Here is a 13,192-nt window from a genome sequence, read left to right as displayed (position 1 = left end):
AGGTATTGCACTGCCCTGAATAAGTAACGCTTCACCAGAAGAGGAGACTAAATGTTACTTATTCTCAGCGGATACCAATACCCAGACAGCACCATTTTGAAGCTTGTTGACTGGGCATGTACCCTGTGTTGCAATAGTGACAACCCAGTTATGAAGTATAAGTTCACAATATGAGAGATGCCCGATGGTGAGTAATAGTATAAACTAAGGCAATTATCAACTTGAACAGTTCACTATGAACAAAACATGGTGCGAAAGCACCGACTGTTCAATGGTGAATCTTAAGCATAGTCCCATTGCTTCATGCAAAATAATTGCCTTAGTCTTTACTGGTCAGTGTTCCTTCAGGATGACTTGAACAGATTTCAAAGCTGGTCAGGGAAGTGGCAGCTATTTTGTAATGCTGCTAATTGCAAGGTCTTACACTTGGTGGAGTTGAATTGAAAACAGTGGAGGAGAATATGGATTGAGGAGTTACAATACGGACGGATATGAAGTTTTCTGAACAGTATAAACAGGCAGCCAGGAAAGCCCATGGTGTCCTATCGATGATTTATCAAATGTTATTCCATAGAGATAGGGAAGTCATAATCCCACTGTATAAGGCAATTGTAAGACCACATTTGGAATACTGTGTTCAAGTATGGAGGCTTCATCTGAAAAAAGACACTGGGCTTCTTGGAAGGGTCCAAAGACAAGCAACTTGAATGGTGAGATCAGCAGAAGGATGACCGTATGAGGAAAGACTGATTATTATTAGCCACATGGTGCAAGGAAGCCTGAGGCTTATGCTGCACTGGCCAAAAAAAAAAAAAAAAAAAAAAAAAAAAAAAAAATCCCAAATTACCCTGAGAGAGAGAGAGAGAGAGAGAGAGAGAGAGAGAGAGAAGTAGAAAGAAATCACCAAGAAAGAGAAGAATGATGATATCCAGCTCAGAAACCTGGGTTTGCCAAGTTCCAACTCACCAGATGTGAGCCCCTGGGATTTATGTGGGCTACAGAGCCAGGCATCCCAAAGGTAACCTGATTGAGGTTTTTTTTTTTTTTTTTTTTTTTTTTACTGATCCCTCTGAGAAGGATTGGTAAAATGAATGAAGGTAGAATTCTCACTGTTAAAGAATTCCAAGAACTATGGGTCATAAATTCAAATTACAGGGGTTGAGGTTTAGATTAGATTGTAGGAAGTTTTCTTTTAGCCAGTGAGTTGTTGTTGGAAGAAGTTGCCCTCACAGGTAGTTGAGGTTGACAGTTTATGTGAGGAGGGAAGCATATAATTTGTATTTTCTTATCTACTTGAGTTTTTTTTTTTTTTTTTGCCAGGGTGACAAAAGCCTGTGGCTTCCTTGCACTATATGGCAAATACTGTTACTATTTATTTTTTTTCAAGCAATATGTATAGAAAAAAGAAATAATAATTGTTGGATTTATATTTTTCCAATTTCAATAAAATTTGGAATGGTTTGACAGATATTTTTAAAAGGCACAAATATAAAATTTCATGAAACTCTGTCCACCGGGAATCCCTCTGTTACATGCAGTTGGATGGACAGACAATAGACACATGTATATATAGACACATGTATATATATGCACGAATGTGCCTAACAATATTTAAACAGAAGTCAATTTGAAAAAAAAAAAAAAAAAAAAAAAAGATGGCTGAGACTTCTTTGCCAAGGCTGGACAGACAGAGAGAGTGAATGAATATATAATTCACTGCAAAACTCAAAAGTTAGCCTTTAAAATTTAAAATTCCTATATTAAACTGAAGTACTGCATTTGTCTATCGTTAGTGCTTGGATAAGCTAATGTGCTTCCTGGTTTCATCCAGCTAAAAGTTAGAATGTATTCAAAATTTTCTGGATTTTGATTTATAAGGTTTCCAATTCTGTACTGGTACCATATGTGTGTGTGGGGGGGGGGGGTATCAACAACCACTAACATAATGAACCCATAAAAGTTAATAATGTTCTTAAAAAGAAAGCTCTGATACATATATTCAAAGTCCTCCCCCACCTAATACCATGTTGGGCTTATCTAGGCACAGATAACAGCTCTAAAATCAGGTGGCATGGATATTATTCTCAATAAGGCCTACCATGAAACTCTGTCCAGAGCTAGTGTTAGTAATCTCAACCATGACTGGCATTACAGATGGTTGCATCCTTAAGTGGCACCAAATGTGAAAAGACATCCCTAAGAAGTGGCTTTACAGATTAATGTCCCAGTAAATTGTCTGATCCCACTGCCCTTAACCTTGCTCCAATGCTGCCCACAGAGCTCCCCATAATTTCTTCACACTGGCTGATGATAGATCCAAATGTCAATCAGTTCCAATCATCATCCTTCAGATGTCTGAGATTTAGATTTTGTGAGTCAAGGGAGGAAAATAAAGTCTTCCAACCAAACACTATGTCATCATCACTGGTAAAAAACAGGAGCACTGATGATTGATTCTGAACATTGTTATGGAACAAAATATTCTTCACCATCACAATTATTGTTTCAACCACATACACAGGTGCTCCATGCAATAAGAGAAAGAAAGTAACTTTGAATCATTATACAAACATAGCTCTCTTTATCCCTTTATTTTTTTGTTGGAAAAAAAAAAAAAATAAATAAATTATGTTAGTAATTCTAGTTTCTCAACCAGATATGAAGTAAAATTAAGAATTTCAGGCATCAAAAAAGGGAGCCAACCTTTGCTTCAAAAAAAAAAAAAAAAAAAAAAAAATTATTATTTAAATATAACACAGCTATCTCAGCATAGCTGGGTTAAGGAATAATAAGAAATAGTTAACTAGTTTCTAAGGAATATTTGTTGTAATATTTACTTTCATTCTAACATAATCAGTCAAACACTTTTTTTTTTTTTTAAAGAGGAATATCATGCCAACTTTTGTCCAGTTTAATATTAAATATTCAGGCATTAGGAAATAGACAAGTTTCAGTTAAGATAAGTTTTCAATTTAATGTATATAATAAAACCATTCCCATCCTTCTAGGGAGGGAGGGAGCTGGGTATTTTCACTTATCACTTTCTCAAAATGTCTGTTTGTCTCCTACCTGGCCCCTGTGTTCTAATGCCTTTGTAATAGTGACATCCAAGTTGTTGTAAGTCTTTTCAGCTGCCAGATTCTATAAATAACATACAAAAAAAAAAAAAAAAAAAAAAAAAAAAATCAGCAATGTGAAAGAAGTGAAATCAAACAAGCTCTCACAGAATTAAATCCAACTTCACACCTCAAAATTTTCTCTTTATCAGAAGTTTGATATATACTCACCAAAACCTTTCTATGGTACCTCATTCAAGAATCAATGACATTTTTGATGAATAATGAAAAATGCTTCATTTTTTCCCCCACATAAAAAATGTTAATATTATTAGCATTTTGTGTGTGTGTGTGTGTGTGTGTGTGTGTGTGTGTGTGTGTGTGTGTGTGTGCGCGCGCACACGAAGTATGACAATAAAGTTCCCAGACTGGTGCTGTTGCAGTCATGTTCTACGAGATTGAAAATAAATGGAATTAGTATGTTGTAGTTCAAACTTCCTCCAACAGATGGGGATACATAAGTGTCCAGTAGGCTGACAGGTTACAAGTAACATCCAGTTTGTTTTGTTAGTAGCATTAATATTTCATGTCAAAATTTTGCAATGGAAGAACAAAGGAATATCAAATTCTGCTTTAAACTGGGAAAATTGCAACAGAAATGTATGAAATGTTAAGTCATACCAGTGTGTTTGAATGGTATAAACCAGGCATGTCAAACATGTGGCCCTTTGCAAGCACACCTGCAGCCCGCACAAAGGACACTGTAGCGATTCGCAAAATCTGTTAACTGAAGTAATTTTGAATATCTTGTCGCAGCTGCCTTACGACAAGAATTCTAGCATTCTTGCCAATTTATTGATGTAGGTACCTGGTCCTGATCCGAATTCCACGGCCCACAAATGGAAAAGGTTCCTCTCTCGTTAAGGTAAACCGCTCTGCCTGAGTGAGAGAGTGGAACCAATGAGCATGAGGTAAAAACCCGTTTATCTCGCTTGTAACAATACATAAGCTGGCCTAAATTTTGTTTCAATTTTTTAACCGGTGATTTTATTTTTAATTTAATTTTATTATTTTTCAGATTGCACATCATCTTTAAAAATGGCTAGTGCTTCTCCAGCTAAGGGAAAAAGGAAACTGAACGAAGAAGGGTGAGTGTTTCAATAAAAATGGGAATTACAGTATTTTTGCACAATGGTGAATGGAAAGATACATTGTTTAATTTGCAACAAAAGCAGTGCCACGCCAAAAGAATAACTTGAAAAGACATTATGAAACGAACCATCGATCTTACGATAAATATGAAGGCCAAATGCGTGTCTAAAGACTCAAGGAATTGAAGGCTAATGTGAGACAGCAACAGACTTTTTTTACGAAAATTGAGAAAGGGAATGTCGCTTCCGTTACTGCAAGTTATGAACTCAGCCGAATGATTGCCATAAGTGGCAAATCTTACAGTTAAGGAGATTTCGTAAAGCAATGCCTTGTAAAAATGGCTCAAATTGTGTGTCCAGAGAAAGCACACTTATTCAAAGATATTTCATTAACCAGGAACACTGCTGCTGAACAGATTGATGAAATCTCAAGTGATTTGAAACAACAGTTGAAGGCCACATCATTAAGATTTGAACATTTTTCTATTGCTATTGATGAGACCGTTGACATCACTGGAATAGCACAGCTTGCCGTTTTCATCAGTGCTTGTGACAGTGAATTTAATATTTATGAAGAACTGATCCCCATGCATGACACTTCAACAAGCCAGGGCATCTTTGAGAAAGTCGAGCAGGTTCTGCATGACTATGGTTTGGATTTGAGTAAACTTGCATGCTTATCTACCGACGGTGCTGCGAATACGGTTGGCAGACATAATGGTGTTGCTGCCATGTTACGAACAAAAATAGAAAACTCTCATCCAGATTTGTCATTTGCACATTTTCACTGCATTATTCATCAGCAAAATTTGTGTTCAAAGATTTTAAAATTGGATCATGTGCTTAGTTTGGTCACAAAGACAGTGAACTATATAGAGGCCGTGCTCTCAACCACCGTCAATTCAGCCAGTTGTTGGAAGATATGGATAATCAGTTTACCGATGTTCCATTCTACACAGAATGTCCACTGGTTGTCATGTCACAAAGTGCCGAAAAGATTTTATTTGTTGAGATAAGAAATAATTATGTTTTTGAAAAAGATGAAATAAAAGATGAAAGTTGGCTCCAGGATCTGGCTTTTGCTGTGGACATTACTGCACAATTAACTGATCTTAATTTGAAATTACAAGGTAAAAACAAACTCATCACTCAGTTGTATGATGACATCAAGTGCTTTATTACAAAACTAAGCTTATGGAAGTCACAGTTATCAAATGAAAATTTAGTTCATTTTCCTAAGTGCAAAGAGCTGAAAAACACTGCTAATACTGAGTCGGTACTTAGCTTTGCTAAGTATGACAGTCACCTGGAATTGTCAAAAGAATTTCAGGAAAGATTTCGTGATTTCTCATCTTTTGAACACCACTTTGCATTATTCTCAGCACCATTCATCTTTGATGTTGCCAAGGCAGAAGAAAGACTGCAGATGGAACTATTAGAAATGCAGTCGGATTCTACACTCAGAGCAAAGTATCTTGGAAGTGGGAATACCTAATTTCTTTTCATACCTCCCTGAAAAGTTTAAAAACTTCAGAAAGTCTGCCACAAAGATTATGGCAATGTTCGGTTCTACCTATGTGTGTGAACAGTTATTTTCCTTCATGAAATCAACAGAAACTTCTCAGAGACAAAGACTGACTGATCAACACCTCTCATCTCTGATGAAAGTCGGAACTGCACAGACATTTCAGCCAGGCATAGCAAAAAATTGTCATTAAAATGAGGTGTCAAGCCTCAGGACAAAACACTAAAAATAGTCGTAAATAAATGTTCATTTTGAACTGTTGTAATTTTTGCACAATGTATTTGTTGCTGTTGCATACAAGTCTATGTTGCCGTTTAAAATTTTTTTTTTTTTCCCCTTTTATTAAACTACTTCATTACTTTGCATTCATGAATGTGGCTAGCCGCTAAACCATTTGTATGCACATTGTATGTTTCTAAGTTTAAGTAATAAAAATATTCTGCAATAATTTTTATTAAATGACTTCAATTAGTTGTCGTGTGCGGCCCTCATGACAACACAAATGTGACCCATATGGCCCTCGGGGAACCTTCAGTTTGACATGCCTGGCATAAGCCATTCAAAGACTGACACGAAGATATTTGTGATGATCCAAGAAGTGAGTATCATATGCCAACCTCTCAAAATGAGAACAGAGTTGCAAAAGTTCGGAAAATTGTGGCAAGAGATCGTTGTTTGACTCTCAGAATTATGGCTGATGAGCTGGATATGAAGATGGAGATGATTCATCAAATTCTGCATAAAGATTTAGGGAAAAGTAAGGTTTGTGCAAAATTTGTACACAAACAACCTCATGGATGACAGAAGCAACAAATAGTATTATCATGTGAAGACTTCATCTATACTTGTCAAGACAATCCTAATTTCCTTAACTGTATTATTACTGGATATGGATGTTGGATGTTTCATTATGACCCAGAGACAAAATATCAGAGCATTAGCAGACTTCAAAACAAGGCCCAAAAAGTTTTGTTTCCAGACGTCCAGGATCAAGACAATGCTGCTCATGTTTTCTGACAAACAGTGTGTGATTCACAAAGAATTTGTACCTGAAGGGGAGAGAGCTGACAGAAACTTTTAGAAGAGTGTAATAAATGCATTCAATCAGATGGTGATTACTTTGCATAAAAATAAAATAAAATCACTTTTACTTTGTGTTCTTTTTTATTTTATCATTTCAGGAACTTTATTTCTATATATTAAAATATTATTAACTTTTGCAACTTGCTATTATATAGTATACTCAATTTAGATATCTTTTTAAAATATAAAATACAGAAGGCTCCAAGAGGTTGAAGGCATGCAGTACCAAGCTCTGCCACAATAGATAGTAATGGTGGACTATGGTTACAGAGAAATCCAGACTTTTGACCTCCACTATGACATCTGTTGTAGTGGAGGTCGAAAATTAAATAAGTTCAAGACAGAACTAGACAAGCATTTGGAGCGAATAGACGGATGAAATGGGAAAGAGTTTTTTTTTTTTTTTTTTTTTGGTTGATGTATATAAGCTTGCTTTCTTGTATCATATGCCTCTACTAATGCTAAAATGTGATAATATTAAATATTAGTAATGAAGTTCATTCAAGACTATGGTTTAAGACAGCTGCCCTTTCAAAATCAACGATGTTTCAACAATTTGGAAAAAAATTAAACTATACTTTTAACTCTTTCACAGAATCACATCGACAAGCATATAAAAAAAGGCTATGAAGTGAAGATAGAACAACCAGATTGGTGAAGGGAACAAAAGGGTGTTCTTACCTAGAAAGGCTTCAGTTCTGCAAATTGCAACTTCTGGACACTAGCCACCTGCAGGGTGATCTGATTGAAGTATTTAAAGTCTTAAATGGATTGAGTACGCTGAATGTGAATGGCATCCTTCCTCTTGCTGAGACCACACACACGACATAAATTTAAGTTGAGGAAGGATGGTTACAGGACAGATGTGTGGAAGGTTTGCCTTTAGCCAGCAGGTAGTTGATCATTGGAATTAGGCAAATTCTTGGAGGGTATGGATGGGCAAAATGTGTAGTGTTTTTTTTTTTTGGCTCATGCTATATAAGCTTGCTTTCTTGCATCATTTGCCACTACTACATCAGACACAAGTGCATAATAGAGAGCATTTATAAAGGACTTAGCATAGCACCGATAAAATCAGACACAAAGCATGGTTCACTGTATAACAGCCAAAGGCTTCCAAAAATTATGTCCTGACTTGAAATGAGATTTCTGTTATTCAACATGGACCTGAACTATATATATATATATATAAAACACGGTATACCTATACACAATCAATAATGAAAAAGTGATTAGGTTACTTAAATGTGTAACCATATATGAAGTCTGTTCTAAACGTATCTAGATTATTCTCCCTCTTCAAGGTTAAGACAACAGAGCACATTGCAACAAAGCATAATGTATTTAGACATGTCCCATCCTTCTCTCTACACAGTAAACTGATCACTTACTTATGAAAGTATTATTGTCAGCTAACAATGAAAATGTGTTTTTACATCATCACACTTCAAAATGTTGGAGTGCACAGAACAATGTGTGTGTTAAACTTACTTTATAACCAGAAAAACAGTAAGTGAAATCTATCTTAAAATTGCATATCAGAACTATACAATGGGACACAGAGACGTTTCTTACTGGCATCCTTTTCAAAGAGGGTAGGAAGTCCATCAGAAGTGATCTAGACAGCACTACGCTTAAAGAAATGACAAAATTTATGTCAGAAGTGCAAACTTCAACAAAAAAATGAAATGCCTGAAGATTAACTTCACTGTCGACTATTTGAGTTACACCTGTGAGATGTAACTCAATAACTCCTCTGATGTGATTTATAAGTACAGAAAAATTTTTTTCTTAGTGCAATTCCAATTTTTATTTATTGTTTTCCTAGAGTTATAGCATGAATATGCCCAGCAGGTGCAGCCCCCCATGTTTGTTCCACTTTTAATACATAATAATCTAGCATGGGAAATTAACTGCTTCTGACACTACAAAGAAACTGAATGAGTATTTTGCATCTACATTCACACATGAGGAATGTCTGTAGGGAAGTGGAGGCCAGAAGCTTAGCAACCTCTAGCAGGAAGCTAAGTGATTTTATAATAACTAAGAGCAAAGTGGAGGAGAAATTATTGAAATTTAACATAAGAAAGGCACCTGGGGTGGATGGGATCTACCCAGCTAAACTGAAGGAAGCTGCAAGGGAAGTAAGCAAACCCTTAGCCATAATTATGAAAGCTTCCCTGGACTTGGGGGAGGTCCCCATGGACTGGAGATGTGCAAATGTGCCCCCAATTCACAAAGGGGATCAAAGAGTGACACGAGTAATTACAGACCTATTAGTTTAACTTCTGTTCCAGGGAAAATAATGGAATCACTGGTTAAAGAAGCACTGCAGGATCATCTAGACAAGACTGCAGTTAAGAGTTCAGACACAGCATGGGTTTGTTAAAGGGAAGTCCAGTCTGACAAATCTGATTGGATACGATGATGTAGTCACAAAGGAACTGGATGCAAAAAATAATTTTAATATCATATACTGGAAAACTACTGTACAAATTGGAGTGGAATGGCATTAAGGACAAGTTGTTACAATGGATAAATGGATAGTTGAGTGGGAGAAGACAGAGTGGTAATCAGTAGACACTGATTACCTCTTTGTGAGGCGCCTCCGTAGCCAGGTGGGAAGGAGCAGCAGCAGCAGCAGCAGCAGCAGCAGTGCGTAACACACGCTTCCTGATTAGACCGGGGTTCGAGCCCGTCACCACCAAATACGGAGGATGCGGAGAGGTCAGGGAATGACTACCGCATATCCCGGAGCAATATGGCCTTAGTTGCTAATGCTCCTAAAAACCATTGTTGTTTTCTGTATTTATTAATGATATTGATGAAGGCATATCAGGGTTAACGTCTAAATTTGCAGATGATACAAAGGCTGGCAGGGTTGTTAATGACAGTAATGATAGTACACTACTGTAACAGAATCTGGAAAAGATGAGCTGAGAGGTGGAATCTGAAGTTTAACATTGACAAATGTAAAGTACTGCATATGGGTAGCAGAGAATGAAACGGGCTTGGGATAATTGTGCAGTCAGATTTGAAGTTTTCTGAGCAGTACAGACAGGCTGCAAGAGTAGCTCATGGTGTCTTGTCAATGATATACAGCAATTTTGTTAGCAGGGATAAGGAGGTGATTGTCCCCTTGTATAAGGCAATTGTCAGGCCACACCTTGAGTACTGTATACAGGTCTGGAGGCCTCATTTTAGGAGGGAAGTAGAGCTGCTGGAATGAGTACAGAGAAAGGACAACGAGATTTGTGAGTGGAACAAAGGATTGCTGTTACCAAGGAAGGCTTAAGTTCTGCAAATTGCAGTGTCTGGAGAACAGGCAACTGCGAGGTGATCTAATTGAGGTGTATTAGCTCGATGCTGATAGGATTCTTCCTTTTGCTCAGATTACTCATCTAAGGGGAAATTGAGGAATATCAATTTGAATTTGTGTCAACAACTTAAATAAGTTCAAGGCAGAATTAGACAAACATTTGGAGTAAATGGATGGGTGAAATGGGAAGGTTTTTTTTTTTTTGGCTGATGCAATATAACCTTGCTTTCTTACAACATATGCCTTAATGCTAAAGCTTAGAAGTGTGTGTTTGTCTATAGTACAAGTTATTCATAAAACTCTCCCACATGATTTAATGATTATGTATATTTGAAAGATTAATGATTATTTTTGAATACTAAACATGGAAAGTTATAATCACTTGGAATAGAAAGTTAGCAATGTGTGTAATATTCAAATTTCACATACTTCACAGAATGCCAAATTTGCAATAAATTTTGAAAACTGGAAGTGAATAGTAATATCTAATATAAACATTTTTTTTAATTTCTTTTAAATATTTATACATTACTGTTTGTTATATACATATAATAAGCAGAAATATTATGTAAATAGCATGGATATATTTATGTTTTAAATTTTGCATGTTTTAATATTTTTTAAACTCAAATGAAAGAGGCTATAGCATCATCTTTATACTTTATGCCTATAGCATTTTTTAATTAAAAAAAATTATTTATTTTGTTTTTTTGAAAATAAAAGATGCAAAAAATATGATTTTTTAGATATTTAATTTTTCATTAAAAACTGAAAAATGCATACAATATGGCATTGTGATCCATTAAGAAAAGTGGAAATAATTAATATACTCCAAGTAGAATTTTTAAAAATCCATAAACTGTTTTCAGAAATTAAAAAAGGTTTAGACCTGTCAGGTGTAGAACCACCAGTGCAGAATTAATTGTTTGTGAAATCACTGAACTTGCATCTCCAATAGATTGTGTCAATTTATTTTAATGAAAACTTTAAACATGAACACCATCAAGTTATTTACAATTTATGTGGATGTGCAACTAGTGAGCAAGGCCGCTGCCAGTAAGTGAAATCAGATTTACCGCCCCAAAATATTTGGATTAAAAAATAAAATAAAGCATAAATAATTATATTCATTTATTTAAAAAGAAAAGAATTACAATATATCTCACATATAATATAATGAAACAACAAACAAAAATAACAAATTCATTCTGAAAATAAACTTTAAATCACAGTAATCTTACTTTATCACAATAATAAAATAAAAGGAAAATTATAATGTTAAAAAAATTATACAAATTTATGTTTCCTTGTTTTAAGAGATGCAAATTTATTAATTATTTCATTTATGTTTATTTGTTCCAAATGATCATTTTCTATTGAAATTATTGACAGATTAGAGTTGTTGAGACATTGTCCATCGTAAATAATTTTTGATTAATTTTAATTTTGAAAAACTCCATTCACCTGAGGCAACCGAAACTGGTCAAGTTAGAAAAATTCTTAGTGTAACTGCTACATTTGGAAAAGCATCTGTAAAATCGTTTCTAAAAATATATTGTAACAATTCAAATGGAGTAATATTGTCTTTAATATAAACCTGACGTGCTTTGAGTTCTTCAAATAATGCTAAACCATCAATGCTAAACCAATTAGACTCTTCGCAATCAATGTCACTTAATTTAATATGAAAATCTTTGCAATGATTTAATAAATCATCTAATCATTTTTTAATTCAGAAATATTATAAAATATTTTAAATATTTCTACACCTTTCACTAACAAGAAAATTGTTCCATAATTTGAGAGAGAAAAAAATTATTTTTTGAAATTTTGTTTGGATCTGAATAGCTTCATCTCTACTTTCATAATTGAAATGGCATTTTTTTTTTTTTTTTTTTTTTTCAATCTTTTCCTTACAGTGTTTACTTCTGTAAATGAAGCTTCAATGACAATGATAATAGCCACATTATTAGCCGAATCGAGGATTTTTTGGAATGCTTCCTCTGTTCTATTTAATTTAAAATATTGTGATATTTTGAAGACATTCAAGAGCTTCATGTATATCAAAATTCGTTTTTTGGAGCATTTTTTACTTGCTGTATTAATTTTATTTAAAATATCATGCCAAATTATAATTGAACAAAGAAATTTATAATATGTTATTTTTAAGGCTATTGATTTAGCATGATTCCTTGTATCCATATCTTTATTTTTGTCTTCAGTAATTTCAAGTAAAGAATCATAAATTTCTTCTATTTGGTTTCTCAGCAGTTTAATGGCCTCTATTTGGTTTCTCAGCAGTTTAATGGCCTCTATTTGGTTTCTCAGCAGTTTAATGGCCTCTGTTTGGTTTCTCAGCAGTTTAATGGCCTCTGTTTGGTTTCTCAGCAGTTTAATGGCCTCTATTCTACTTTCCCATCAGGTGTCTGACTAAGGTTTAAGAGTTAAATTAGTTATATATTTTTGAAGTACATTCCAACAATTGGTTGATGATGAGAGAAAAACATAATTACTGAACAATTCCGAAAAAATCAACTATTTCAAAGGAAGTCTTAGTGGAATGGTTTACATGATTTAAGGTGTGAGTGGCACATGGAATGAAAAATGCTCTAGGATTAACTTCAATTAATTTTTTTTTGTAAACCTTTGCGGTTTCTGCACATATTAGAGCCATTATCGTAGCCCTGGCCACGTAAATTCTGAATATTTAGATTTAGCTCAATAAGTAGATTTGATATATATTCAAATAATCCCTGTCTGATAAAATCACTCACGGGCCAAAATCCAAGAAAATGTTTGCGTATTTCAATGTTCTTAGTGCTTATGTCCCTAAATACAAATCTAAGTATCACAGTTATCTGTTGAACATGACTTACATCAGACGTTGTATCCAAAATCATAGCAAAATATTTAGCTTCTCTAGTTATTTCTAGTATATAATTTCATTTTGTTTTTGGTTACCCAAATAATGCATGCTATTTTTCGATTCAGATTTCTGAATATGTGCATATGTTGTGCCATAACTGAATCAAATTTAGCAATTGTTTCAGTAAGTTTT

The 13,192-nt window shown here is 34.6% G+C and overlaps 1 protein-coding gene across 7 annotated transcripts in view; it reads right to left on the bottom strand.

The window, feature by feature from the left end:
• The window catches only part of LOC150079383 (5'-AMP-activated protein kinase subunit gamma-1-like), a 383,429-nt gene that overhangs the window by 27,726 nt on the left and 342,511 nt on the right, over nucleotides 1-13,192 (bottom strand). For all 7 annotated transcript variants that reach the window (XM_090383409.1, XM_090383412.1, XM_090383411.1 and 4 more), the window contains one exon: nucleotides 3,070-3,141. In XM_090383409.1, the coding sequence (XP_090239535.1) occupies nucleotides 3,070-3,141 (72 nt within the window). The remainder of the gene's footprint in view (nucleotides 1-3,069; nucleotides 3,142-13,192) is intronic.

Source organism: Mastigoproctus giganteus, chromosome 10, assembly GCF_048544385.1.
Source record: "Mastigoproctus giganteus isolate SK-2022 chromosome 10, ASM4854438v1, whole genome shotgun sequence".
NCBI classification, from domain to species: Eukaryota; Metazoa; Arthropoda; class Arachnida; order Uropygi; family Thelyphonidae; genus Mastigoproctus; species Mastigoproctus giganteus.
The sequence above is the reverse complement of the archived record's forward strand: the minus strand, read 5'-3'. Positions and strand labels throughout refer to the sequence as shown.